The sequence below is a fragment of the Mobula hypostoma genome, chromosome X1 (assembly GCF_963921235.1).
Source record: "Mobula hypostoma chromosome X1, sMobHyp1.1, whole genome shotgun sequence".
In the NCBI taxonomy this organism is placed as follows: Eukaryota; Metazoa; Chordata; class Chondrichthyes; order Myliobatiformes; family Myliobatidae; genus Mobula; species Mobula hypostoma.
The window spans coordinates 12,444,576-12,458,832 of NC_086128.1; the positions used below are offsets into that span (position 1 = coordinate 12,444,576).

General features: G+C 40.8%; 1 protein-coding gene across 3 annotated transcripts in view; it reads right to left on the minus strand.

Moving 5' to 3' along the window:
* Positions 1–7,102: 7,102 nt before the first annotated feature.
* LOC134340142 (polypeptide N-acetylgalactosaminyltransferase 6-like) overlaps positions 7,103–14,257 on the minus strand; it is an 82,802-nt gene continuing 75,647 nt past the window's right edge. For all 3 annotated transcript variants that reach the window (XM_063037036.1, XM_063037034.1, XM_063037035.1), the window contains 2 exons: positions 12,363–12,515; positions 7,103–11,158 (listed from right to left, as the gene is read on the minus strand). In XM_063037036.1, the coding sequence (XP_062893106.1) occupies positions 11,045–11,158; positions 12,363–12,515 (267 nt within the window). In that variant the 3' untranslated portion in view covers positions 7,103–11,044. The remainder of the gene's footprint in view (positions 11,159–12,362; positions 12,516–14,257) is intronic.

Sequence of the window (14,257 nt, forward strand, 5' to 3'; positions counted from 1 at the left end):
TTTTAACAACTCCAACACCTCCTCTCCCTTAGTATCAACATGCTCCAGAACATCAACCTCACTCATATTGTCCTCACCATCATCAAGTTCCCTCTCATTGGTGAATACCGAAGAGAAGTATTCATTGAGGACCTCGCTCACTTCCACAGCCTCCAGGCACATCTTCCCACCTTTATCTCTAGTCAGTCCTACCTTCACTCCTGTCATCCTTTTTTTCTTCACATAATTGAAGAATGCCTTGGGGTTTTCCTTTACCCTACTCGCCAAGGCCTTCTCATGCCCCTTTCTTGCTCTTCTCAGACCCTTCTAAAGCTCCTTTCTTGCTTCCCTATATTCCTCAATAGACCCATCTGATCCTTGCTTCCTAAACCTCATGTATGCTGCCTTCTTCCACCTGACTAGATTTTCCACCTCACTTGTCACCCATGGTTCCTTCACCCTACCATTCTTTATCTTCCTCACTGGGACAAATTTATCCCTTACATCCCGCAAGAGATCTCTAAACATCGACCACATGTCCATAGTATATTTCCCTGCAAAAACATCATCCCAATTCACACCCGCAAGTTCTAGCCCTATAGCCTCATAATTTGCCTTTCCCCAATTAAAAATTTTCCTGTCCTCTTTGATTCTATCCTTTTCCATGATAATTATAAAGGCCAGGGAGCGGTGGTCACTGTCCCCCAGATGCTCACCCACTGAGAGATCTGTGACCTGACCCGGTTCATTACCTAGTACTAGATCTAGTATGGCATTCCCCCTGGTCGGCCTGTCCACATACTGTGACAGGAATCCATCCTGGACACACTTAACAAACTCTGCCCCATCTAAACCCTTGGAACTAATCAGGTGCCAATCAATATTAGGGAAGTTAAAGTCACCCATGATAACAACCCTGTTATTTTCACACCTTTCCAAAATCTGCCTCCCAATCTGCTCCTCTGTATCTCTGCTGCTACCAGGGGGCCTATAGAATACCCCCAGTAGAGTAACTGCTCCCTTCCTGTTCCTGACTTCCACCCATATTGACTCAAAAGAGGATCCTGCTACATTTCCCACCCTTTCTGTAGCTGTAATAGTATCCCTGACCAGTAATGCCACCCCTCCTCCCCTTTTTCCGCCCTCTCTATCCCTTTTAAAGCACTGAAATCCAGGAATATTGAGAATCCATTCCTGCCCTGGTGCCAGCCAAGTCTCTGTAATGGCCACTACATCATAATTCCATGTATGTATCCAAGCTCTCAGTTCATCACCTTTGTTCCTGATGCTTCTTGCATTGAGGTACACACATTTCAGCCCTTCTACCTTACTGTCTTTACACCGTTTATTCTGCTTCTCTTTCCTCAAAGCCTCTCTGTATGTTAGATCTGGCTTTACTCCATGCACTTCTTTCACTGCTCTATCGCTCCGGGTCCCATCCCCCTTGCAAATTAGTTTAAACCCTCCCGGACCATGCTAGCAAACCTACCTGCAAGGATATTGCTCCCCCTCGAGTTCAGGTGCAACCCATCCAATCTGTACAGGTCCCACCTTCCCCAGAAGATATCCCAATGATCTAAAAATCTAAAACCCTGCTCCCTACACTAACTCCTCAGCCACACATTCAACTGCCATCTCCTCCAATTCTTACCATCTCTGTCACGTAGCACTGGCAGCAATCCTGAGAACGTCACCCTTGAGGTCCTGTTCTTCAGCCTTCTGCCTAATTCCCGAAACTCACACTTCAGGACCTCATCCCTCTTCCTGCCTATGTCGTTGGTCCCAACATGTATCACGACTTCTGTTTGCTTTCCGTCTCGTACCAGGATGTCGTGCACCCGGTCAGAGACATCCCGGAACCTGGCACCCGGGAGGCAACAAACCATGTGGGTGTCCTTCTCACGTCCACAAAATCTCCTGTCTGCTCCCCTGACTATAGAGTTTCCAATGACAACAGCTCTCCTCTTCTCCGTCCCACCCTTCTGCACCACAGGTTCAGGCTCAGTGCCTGAGGCCCTGCCACCACGGCTTACACCTGGTTGGTCGTCCCCGCCAACAGTATCCAGGACGGTAAACTTATTATTCAGGGGAATGGCTACAGGGGTGCTCTGCACTACCTGTCTGCTCACCTTCACTTTCCCCCCCTCTGACTGTCACCCAACGACCTGTTTCCAACAGCCTAGGTGTGACTACCTCCCTGTAGCTCTCATCTATGACTGCCTCATTCTCCCTTATGAGTCGAAGGTCATCCAGCTGCTGCTCCAGATTCCTTACACGGTCTTCCAGATCGCCCAGCCGTATCACCTTTGGAATTTTGTTGAGAATATTTCTCAATGTAATACAGTAGCTATTAAAAGGCTTATTATCACATAAAAATTACTGTAGTTTTGGTTTCATACTGTTATCTGTGGGTATGACAGTTCCCATTATAATTGAAGCTGGGGAGAATTATGTTGGCTGTGGTGAGCAGAGCAGGTTGCAAAACAGAATATTACTTAAACACAAGAGATTCTGTAGATGCTGGAAATCCAGAGTAACACACACTAAATGCTGGAGGAACTCAGCATGTGAGGCAGCTTCTATGTGGAAGAGTAAACAGTCAAAATTTTGGGCCAAGACCCTTCATCAGTTCTTCATAAGTCCTATAGAAGATAGAATCAATGATTGGGTAGATTTTACATGCTGTAAGGAGGAATGGGCTTGATGGGTCAATGACACAATCTTTCTTATGTGCCAGTGATATTGCAATTAGCTTTTTTTGTCGAAGATGACCCTACCCCAGCATGTTGATATGAGGTCCTCAATGATATTAGTATAATTGAATAAAAAGCAGGTGATCAGACAGTGTATGATAACGTGGGTAGATTGCCTTTCAACCTATCATATTCAATTACCAGTACTTGGTCTGTAGACTGCTATGCCTTGGTAATTTGAGTGCTCTTCTCAATGCTCTTAAATGCTGTGAGGGTACCTGCAAAGGATTTGGAGTCTCCAATACGCAGTATCAAACGATCACAAGGAGGGTTGTAGATTCAGCCAGTTCCATCACGGACACAATCCTCCCCACTATTGAGGGAATCTTCAAAAGGCCGTGCCTCAAGAAGGCAGCATCCATCACCAACCATGACATGCCCTCTTATTACTACCATCAGGGAGGAGAGAAAGGACAGGAGCCTAAGGATCCACAGGCTGTTTTAGGAACAGCTTCTCCTCTGTCTTCAGATTTATAAATGGTTCATTGTCCCAGAAGCATTGTAGAATATTCAGGTAGTCTTTTGCAGACTTGAGGCATGCAGCAATGTTTTGTTTTGGACAGCAGTGGTTTCCTCTGTGGTGTACTAAGGGATTGGACACGCTAGAGGCAGGAAGCATGTTCCTGATGTTGGGTGAGTCCAGAACCAGAGGCCACAGTTTAAGATTAAGGGGTAGACAATTTAGAACAGAGTTGAGGAAAAACTTTTTCATACAGAGAGTTGTGGATCTGTGGAATGCTCTGTCTCAGAAGGCAGTGGAGGCCAATTCTCTGGATTCTTTCAAGAAAGAGTTAGATAGAGCTCTTAAAGATAGTGGAGTCAAGGGACATGGGGAGAAGGCAGAAACAGGGTAATGACTGTGGATGATCAGCCATGATCACAGTGAATGGTGGTGCCAGCTCAAAGGGCCAAATGGCCTACTCCTGCACCTATTGTCTATTGTCCTTCCACAAACACCATTCTTGTTCAGTGTTTTTCTTATAGTGGACACACGAGCAGTGACTTTAGCAAGTTCTCGAGATTTCTGCAGGTCTGGTGCTGTTACCCTTGGGTTCTTTTTCACCTCCTTCAGCATTGTCCATTGTGCTCTTGGTGTGATCTTTGCAGGACTCCCCACTCCTAAGAGAGTAGCAACAGTACCGAGTTTCCTCCATTTGCAGACAATTTCTCTTATTGTGGACTGATGAACACTCAGATCTTTAGAAATGCTTTGGTAGCCTTTTCCATCTTGATCCATCTCTATAATTCTTCTTCTAAGGTCCTCTGAAAGTTGTTTTGATCAAGGTATGACGCACATAAACAGATCTTTCTTGAGAAGAGCAAGCTCTGTCAGTAACCTGACCTTGTGTGTCTTCTTTTTTAAAATATATAGGGCAGGGTACCTCTACAACCCACACCTCCAATCTTATCTCATTGATTGGAACACCCAACTCCAAATAGCTTTTGTAGAAGGCGTTACCCTAGAGGTTCACATACTTTTTCACACAAATACATGTAATATTGGATCATTTTCCTCATTAAATAAATGAACAATTATGTTTTTGTGTTATTTATTTAATTGGGTTCTCTATCTAGTTTTAGGACTTGCATGAAGATTTGATCACATTTTAGATCATATTTTTGCAGAAATAGAGAAAATGCTGCAGGGTTCACAAACTTTTGAGGGTCACTATGCCTATTATATGCACACTGTTAGCATTTAATATCTTTAGTTTAATACTTTTTAAACTTGTGGAGATAAGGGGATTTGGCATTTAATTTTTCCAAATGGGAAAGACACAGACTGTACAGCTGAATATACAGTTACCTTTATTATTAGGTTCTTTAATATCACTGCTAATATGGGAAAAATTACAGCTGAATTCAATTCAAGCAGCAATTAAAATTCCTAACCACCTATCCTATCTGCCCACCCCACTCAGCTTCTGAATAATGCTAGCTTACCACTCAGGTCCAGTCCTAATACTGCCCTTCACCCTTTCATACCATGGTCAAACGGCTGCTATTCATGTGTGAATATGAACAGTGAACATCACAAGCTGTTTGGTTGTAGGGGACATACCAGTTCACATCTGCCTTCCCTGTGTCTGATCTCAGCAGGGTGTGTTGTGTAGTGTCAGGGAATGGGAAAGCCGAACGATATCCATCTTCTTGATGTCAATTGATCAGCCAATTCCATTGACATGGAATGACATTCTTATCAGGTTAAATGGTTATGGGTTCAAACCACATCCCAAGACTTGAGCACAATCTAAACAGTAATATGGAGGGAGGGCTACCTAAGAAAGTCTGTTTTTTTTTGTGAATGCACTAGACCTTATTGAACTAGGCAGGCATTCCAATTTCCTAGGCCATATTTTTCCTTTCATCATCGAAAAAGAAAAAAAAGGGATTCACATAGACAGGCACTTGATGGTCATCATGGAATCTAAGCCAAAGGGCATGTTTACAGGCTGTGTTGCACAGAGTCATAGAAACGACAGCACAGAAACAGGCCCTTTGGCCCATCCAGTCCGTGCCGAACCATTTAAGCTGCCTACTCCCATTGACCTGCACCCAGGCCATAGCCCTCCCATCTACGTACCTATCCAAACTTCTCTTAAACATTGAAATCGAAATTTTTGCTGGCAGCTTGTTCCACGCTTTCACCACCCTCTGATTTAAGAAGTTCCCCTCATATTCCCCTGAAATATTTCACCTTTCACCCTTCAAAGTTCAAAAGTTCAAAGTAAAATTTATTATCAAAGTACATAAATGTCACCACATACAGCCCTGAGATTCTTTTTCTGCAGGCATACTTGGCAAATCTATAGAACAGTAACTGTAAACAGGATCTGTAAATTGTAAACATTAGGAACTGTAAACAAACTTGCAGGTGTAGATAATAAATAAATAACAATAAATAACCCATTACCCATAAGCTCTGGTTGTAGACCCCACCCAACCTCAGTGGACAAACCCTGCTTGCATTCACCCTATCTATACCTCTCGTAACTTTGCATACCTCCATCAAATCTCCTCCCAATCTTCTACATTCCAAGGAATAAAGTCCTAACCTATTCAATCTTTCCTTATAAGTCAGGTCCTCCAGACCTGGCAACATCCTTGTAAATTACAACCATATCTACCAGTGATAAAACAAAAAATGCAGTCTTGTATCTGATTGATGTTTGTAGGATTTTATTATGTTGAGGTTGTTGCTGGTTTTGCTTGTAGAATGTGAAAGGTGCGCTCTTTACAATTGTATATTGTGTATCCTGCTTTGAGTTGACACAAATTCAAATGAGAGCATTGTCTCGGCTACTAAATTGTGAAGTGAATAATTTAAATGAGCAAAAAAAGTAAAGACTAAACCAGCATGCACAAGTTACCAGTGATTAACATACCTTATAAATACAAGTAGTCAATTTGAGGTCTAGAATGGATTTTGAGCTTTGAGTAGATTGGAGACTATTCCCTGGTTCTTGTAAGTACATTCAAAAATCAATAGTGCATGCATTTTACGGGGAAAAGTGACAGCTGTATTAGATCAAAAAACTCTTAGGCCATTGAAACTTCCAGTGAATTTTCCCTTCTAGAGGTTAAAATGAAGACTTTTGATGGAGTGCAGCCAACATGATAAGATTGAAGCAACACAAAATGAATACATTAAAGATCTGAAGATATTTAAAGGAGCAGTCATAACAGAATGCAAATACTTGGATTGGAGTTTATTTGGGATATTCTCTAGGATGTTGCTATCCTGTAGGAGCTCATCAAAGGCCAATTCATGGCTAGGCCAAGCAGGGAATATACCCACTTAAAGGTGATTGCATCAGAACCCATTCTACTGTTGGACTTGATAGTCATTCATGGTGGTAGTATTTTCTGAAAAATGGGAATTGACTGATTCCATGCCAACCCCAGCCTGCTACCATAACCTGATGTAAAGGCTATGCAACATTCAGCCAACATTCCTCTCCACGTCCTCATAGTCCCAATACAGAGGCCGCTTGTAGCATCTCAGCAGAGTGCTCAAGGTTAGCAAAGGTAATTATCAAACCTGGATTGCTTAGGGTAGCGTGGAAGTGCATCAAGTTATGCATGTAATTACTAAACTATCTTTAGGACTTGGTAAATCCAATCACATCATGATCATAATCACATGTTGAAGGATCAAGAGTGTCTGTTCCTCAAAATTTCTAGTGTTTTAATCCTTATTAAGGGTTGGGGGGGAAACCATGATTAGTATTGAAAAGAACGAGAGCATTCAGACCTCAAGTTCTAATGTGACTGTGCTCCACATTCTGCAGTCAGCAGTCGAGACCCTCGTACCTTACCCTGCTCTAGTGCCATGGACGAAATAATGAACAACACTTTCACAAGTCAGACATGATTTTATTATTGTCGTAAGTTATTTTAAAATCAAATATGGCAACATACTCAGCAGTGCTCAAGTGGGAAACATTTACTAGAACAATTCAAATAAAAGAAATTGCCTTTTACAGAAATTTCAATTCTGACAGGCTTTTTTATCCTCCTTCAGTTTCCTTCCCCTCATCCAGCAGTGACTGATGCTGGACTGATGGGCACCAAAGGCCATCTCCCTCAGTCACGCTTTTGTGACCTTACACAATAAATCTTGGTTAGCAGCTCCATTTTCCCAAGAACACGTTTTCACTTACTGGAGTAGGCCTTAACGGACAAAGATAATGAATACTTTTTAGTGCCCTTCATGACCCCTGAATGTCAGAAGCACTTTACAGCCAACTAATTACATTTTATTGTAGCCATTGTTATAAGAAAGGTGGCAATTAATTTGCACACAGCAAGTCCCATAAAAATTCCAGAGAGTCTGTTTTAGATGTTATTGGAGAATAAATATTGGCCAGGACATCAGTGATCAACAATAATTTTAACTAATTTTCCATTTACTTGAAAGTAAACATTAAATTGTGGCGGTCCAGCTGTTGCCCTAGCTAACAAAGCACAAGTTAAGAACTGAGCTCTTGCTCTTTGTGTTCTTTATGACACAGCATCAAAATAAGTGCATTTATTCACAAAACCAAAGACATTGTCGTGCTTCATTAAAACTCAGAGGCATTCTTCAATGCAACAGGACTCGAGGGATTTACTGGGTTTTTAAACAATTATTAACCTTCTTTCCTGCATTTTAAAAGAACAGCCTACACACAGAAGATGAAATGCTTATCCTATTGTTAGAGTAGTGATATACTGAATGATTATTTTCAGAACTATAAGATTAGAATTTGATGGAGGTAGATACAATATCAGATTTAGGAAATGGAATTCAAAGCACATGTTCAATTTTCAAGAAATCAATATCCAGTTCAATAAATCAGAATAAAACTAGAGTCATTAAGATGCAGGCGGGATAGTGGTTGTTGTGTAAGAGTAGCATACTCCTGTGCACGTAAACCAGAATCTAGAGCCCGAGTACTACTCCCATTGGATGCCTGATAACACCACAAAATTTCCACACAATATGAAGTAGATTGCCCAACTTGAAACAACTGAATGTCTAAATGGAATATTCACAGGCTTTTGGATAGATAATTAAATTAACCATGATTTGCAGTATTATAAAGCAAACCATTTTTAGCTTGGGGGAGTAACTACATTTACTGTAGTCCAGGAGGACCATTTTGATCATTGTGAAATGAGGAAAAAAGAGCTTCTTTGGTGTTAGATTAACAATGGGCTTCCTTTGTGCATATGCAAAAGTGCTATCATAAGGCAAAGATTTCTACAAGTCAGAGTATAACAAATTCAAAAATGCGTAGAAAAATATAATTTGGGTTCTGTTGCTTCAAATCCAAGATATGAAAAAATTAAATTAGGTAGTCCTCAGATACTCAAAAGAGCCTCATGCAGTTTGTTAATTCAACTCACCAACTCAGAGTAGGCTGAATTATTAAAGTTTAGGGACTAGATATTCCATAAAGGAACCCAGAATCCATTTCAACTGTGTCTGTTTTATATATATCTGTTCAGTCTATTTTAAGACAGTTCATCATAAGCTATACAATTCTAATGTACAGTCTCACTTTTTGCTAACCTCACATATCTCTGGAAATGCAGCTTAGCGTAATCAGCGTACCGAAAAGTCTCCTGTCTTTACCCGTAACATTAATTTCAATGCTCTTTCCAGACAGAGAATATTTTTTTTTAAACAGTTCTGAAGTTCTATAAGTCAATGGCTAACTGAACAGGAGTGATAGACATCAAAACAGAACTGTACCTTTGATATGACATTGCTCTTAATGTACCTATGATGATTTATTAAAGCTGTCTCACATTTGCTTACATTCATTATCAAGTGTCAATTGAGCTCAAGTACAAATCAGAACTAAAAGAATGAACTAAGTTGCTCTGTGTTCCATTCTGCTCATTTGTTGGATTTTAATTTGCATGTGTTCTTCCCCCGCCCTTCGAAAGGTGCTGGCTCTTTGGTACCAGTCACCTTTTGGCACCTTGCCTGAGTGGTCATTATTCCCTGATTGTTGGCAAGTTCTTTTCACTAGTGCCAATGCTAGAAGTGTTTAACTCAACTGTGGTGTTCCTCCTATCTTACCACATAGGAATTAGTTAATTCAATGGAGACTGAGTATTTGGGACTATTCGGGAACTGTGAAGAAAAGGAGAAGACATGCAACTAAATTTCAAATGAGAAAAATGTGTCTTGCATTGGTTATTACATTGGTTACAGACATGCCCCTGTTGCTGACCAGAATTAAGTACTTGCATAAACTATTTGCCTCAGGATATGACTTAAATTGCCAAGAAATTGTCCCTGTATGGCAGCATTAGTCATAGGTTACGGGGAGAAGGTAGGAGAACAGGGTTGAGAGAGAAAATAAATCACTCATGATCAAATGGTGGAGCAATCTCAATGGGCTGACGAGCCTAATTCTGTACCTTTGTCTTATTGTGTTATTAACCACGCAGTATTGGCTTCACTGGAACCAAATTTCATGAAGCAGAGTAGAAAGGTGGAGCTGCTATTGGAAAGCATATTTGGTGCAAGTGACAGGGAATTAATTTTCTATTCATCTTAAGATCATGTGCAGTTCCCACACTTCAAACCATAGGCAATCTAGAGCCGCATTTAATACCAGGAACAATGCTGGAACACCAAAGGTGATATTTACCATTTGAACTTATCCATTTAATATTTCCTTCCCATTTGATACATTATCAGCAAATTTACAGGTGGAAAGTATTCAAAAAAGAGGAATTTCACTTGGATAAAGGTGGTTCAACGTTCCCAGTGTTCTTCAAAACCCCCATGGCAGCAGTGTCCCTTTGCCCATGCTAGATCTTCTGAAGTGAAACAATTCCCTTCCCTGACTCAGTTCCCAAATTGCTTCCTTTGGGAAAAATTTCTTTCTTACCCTCACAGGGAAATAGCAGCTTCCTATTATTATAAAGGGCAGTGCCCTCTCACATAATAATACCGTCCAAACTGGGATACATAATGTCAATACCTCTTCAGAGTTGCAAATGGAATGAGCAAGAATGAATTTTATACAGAACCTTTCACTTCACTGCATACAGCATTTCACAGGCTACAATTGCAGCTACGCAGATAAAATTTGCAGCCAATTGTGCACAAAATGTGATTTTCTAGACCTGAGAGGGCAGAGGTGGCCTCCATATTGTGATTTAAATTATAACTTTTCCTACTCGAAGATTTGAGAAATTTCAAGCTTCAATACGACTCTTCAGCCAGTTAAATCAGGAACAGATTGAATCATCATTTCAGAATAGTCTCCCGTGCATCAATCAAACAGCAGACTTCAACACTGCACTGCTTTGGATCAAGACCAATAAAAACAGTAGATATCTCAAATCCAATTTACATCAAATGCCAATTGAATTAACACAATCTTAGAAATGTTCCATATCATGGAGGGTGAGGAATTATAACAAATAAATGCATTGTGAATTCTGAATAAGCGAAATATTCATCAAGTGAGAGGGAATGGGCAGACGGGCTGGGGGTTGGTTTGGGGAAGAAATAATCTTGAAGGATACAGGTTCTTTTTTAAAAAAAGAAAATAGCCATAGAAAGCTGAGAGGAACTTTTCAAAATGTTGCAAAAATCCTTTTGACTCAATGAAGTGATTTCATTTTTAAACAAAACAGGAATGAATCAGTAAGTCTCATTTGGTTTATACCTGAACTGAAATTCAAAGTTGGAAAAAGATTTGATGGTGAGGCTGGCCTTTAAATCGGACCACTTGTGCACATCTTCCCCACTCAGAATGATTCTGATAGTTCCTCAGGAACCAGCTTCTTTCTTGACATCACTAGGTGAAAAACCACTGCTGGAACTGGTCTGCAGGGTTGCATGGAACAATGGATGGGTTCTTTCCAGATGCAGTCAAGCATTGATTAGTGGCAGAATTTCTTATCAGGTCATTCTTAAAAGCAAAAAAGAAAGAAAAGTCAACTTCAACACATATTTCTCTTTCTCTTCCCCTTCACCCACTCTCACTCCCCCAATCCCACCCTCTTCAGATGTTGCTAACTCACACCAGGGTACATTTCCATTGGTGCCATCTTCCATCTTACCAATTTTATTATGCCTTTCATCAAAAAAATCCCTTTTAGTGCTCGTGTCCCGGGGTGACTTGATGCCTTGCTTCTCAGGAGGGGTGCAAGCTGAACAACTGTCTTTTCACACCCATGGTTTCCTTCTTTTGGAAGTCAGACATCCCTTCCCCATATTTATTTCCCTCAGTTGCTAGAACCGGGAATACATAAGAGAGCTCTACTTGCGCTGACAGCTCACCACTGTATGAGCCAAGTGGTTATACTGTATGCTCAGTGTAGTTAGACACAGCAAGACTGAGAAAATTACTAGTGGCAGCTGATGTTAGAAGCTGGGGTGATAAGGCAAGACAAAGACATTACAGAGGCAAGGTAAGCCACAGCAGAGTCTGATCTTGTGCAATTGCTTCACATTTACATTTTCCAGAAAAAGGTAATATGGCTTAATTTCCCATAATCACCATCACCCCCTCCCTCTTTGTTGTATCAAAAATAGATCAATTGTAAAAAGAGCCACTGACGCCATGTGGTATCACACCTCATCAAGAGCACTCCACACCACCCCAAACCTGTAAACAAACTGAACTATGAAATGTCTTACAGTAATACAAAATCCTGAATAACACCCCCACCCCACAACCTCAAATTAAATCAATGAGCTCCCGCACCAGCAGTTGCTGTGAAGACCTTATGGAAAAGCACTGGGGCAAGACACCATTAATACCACAGAAACTTCAAGCTCAGACCCACCTTGCAGAACATAGATACTCCAGCAGTACTCTCTTTTCTCGTTGGAAGATCAAATCCACCTCCTGCACATGACTGCTATAAACTATTCCCAGAATGGAGGTTTCCAGGACTTTTGACAGCACCCAAGGTTTGACTTGGGCAAAGGAAGGGAAAGATGATCCAGGTTCCTATTTCTGACTTCTATTAATGACTTGATTCATATTATTGGATAATGGAAGACAGGCACACCCTAAAAGTGAACTAATCCTTGGGATGAGAGGGGAGAAAGAAGCCAGTCCCATTCCCCTTTCACAGACAAGGCTATCATTCAATTGCAGTACTTACATTTAGAAATTCCCAGTGTTCTTCTCCCGGCACTTTGGTATCTTTCCCTGTGTATTTACATTGCTGTAAGAGAAGTTGGCCGTACATGGCATGAAGACACAGCTGCTTGCCAACATTGTGACGTATTTCAGACTGGGATGTATATTCAAAATACTGAAATTATCAATGGAGACAAAAAAGTGTACATTATCAAAACAGCATATACAGATCTCCAAGCAGAACCACAGTTATAAGCTAATCTATGGTGAGAAGGCATTGCATACAAGTCCTTCTCACATCCAAAACCATCATCCATTCATTGGCTAAAAGTGGGAAGTGGGAATTCTGTCCAATTTTCCTCAATTGATTGAGAATCAAAGCTGGATATCTTTGGTCTACTCACTGTTTTATACTGATGAATCATAATAGAAAGCACTCAGCACATTTCTTCCTCCCTCAATAAACATGACAACTGGTTTCCTCTCATTATCTTTCTCACTCATGATGGTAAAGCATCTCCAAAAGTTCTCAAGACCACAATGGGACAAAAAAAAAACTAAGGTCAGACCACAGCTTCCTACAATTTGCATTACACTACCTTGCTTGTAGGTTTAATATCCATTTGCTTTGTTGCTCAAATCACGGTCATCTTATCTGTCAACAGTCCAGATCTCCCAACTTCAGTCATAGCTAACTTAACTTTACATGACCCCTGGGCTGCATCTTCCAATTCACCCACCCTCTCACATTTGGTATGGTCTGTAAAGTTAATTAATTTGTCTGACAGGCATCAATAGATAATCCAGTAGTTAATACATCATCTTGAAAAGGAGTACAGACCGTGCATGATTAAAACTTAATTCCTTCTTTCTTGAACAATATGTTACTGAACCTACAGGGGAACGTGCCATCTTAGATCTGGTCCTGTGCAATGAGACAGGTAAAATTAGTGATCTTGTAGTTAGGGATCCTCTTGGAAAGAGTGATCACAGTATGAGTGAGTTTCTCATACAAATGGAGGGTGCAATAGTTCAATCTAAAACCACTGTATTATGCCTAAACAATGGAGACTACAATGGGATGAGGGAGGATTTGGCTAGTGTAGACTGAAAACACAGGCTATATGGTGGGACAGTTGAGGAACAGTGGAAGACTTTCAAAGAGATTTTTCACAGTGCTCAACAAAAGTATATTCCAGTTAAAAGCAACGACAGTAAGGGTGGGGAGAGCCAGCCTTAGATAACTAAGAAAATAAAAGAAAGCATTAAACCCGGGGTCGGCAACCTTTTTGCCTCTGTGGGCCAGATCGCGTATTAATGAGCGGATGGTGGGCCAGATCGCGTATTAATGAGCAGATGGTGGGCCAGATAAATGCCATAAAAATCTTGAAATATGGGAGTTATCCATTTAAATACATCTAGTTATGTTTTGCCTCAAGTTAATGAATAACGCATGCTAGAAAATCATTTGTGCTTAAAGTTGCCTACCCCTGCATTAAACTAAAAGTTCATGCATACAAAGTTGCCAAGAGTAATAGGAAACTGGAAGATTGGGAAAATTTTAAAAAGCAAAGTATCACTTAGCAAGCAATAAAGAAAAGGAAGCTAGATTATGAGAATAAACTAGCACAAAATATAAAAACAGATAGTAAAAGTTTTTATAATTATATAAAGCAGAAAAGGGCAGCTAAAGTGAACATGGGTCCCTTGGAGTTTGAGAAGAAGGAATTAATAATGGGTAATGAGGAAATGGCAGAGGCTTTGAATGATGATATTGTGTCGGTCTTCTGGTGGAGGATACATCGAATATGCCAAAGAGAGATGTTATGGAGGTGAGGACCTCAATACAATAGCTATCACTAAAGAGGTAGTGCTGAGCAGACTTGTGGGCCTGAAGATAGCTAAGTCTCCTGGTCC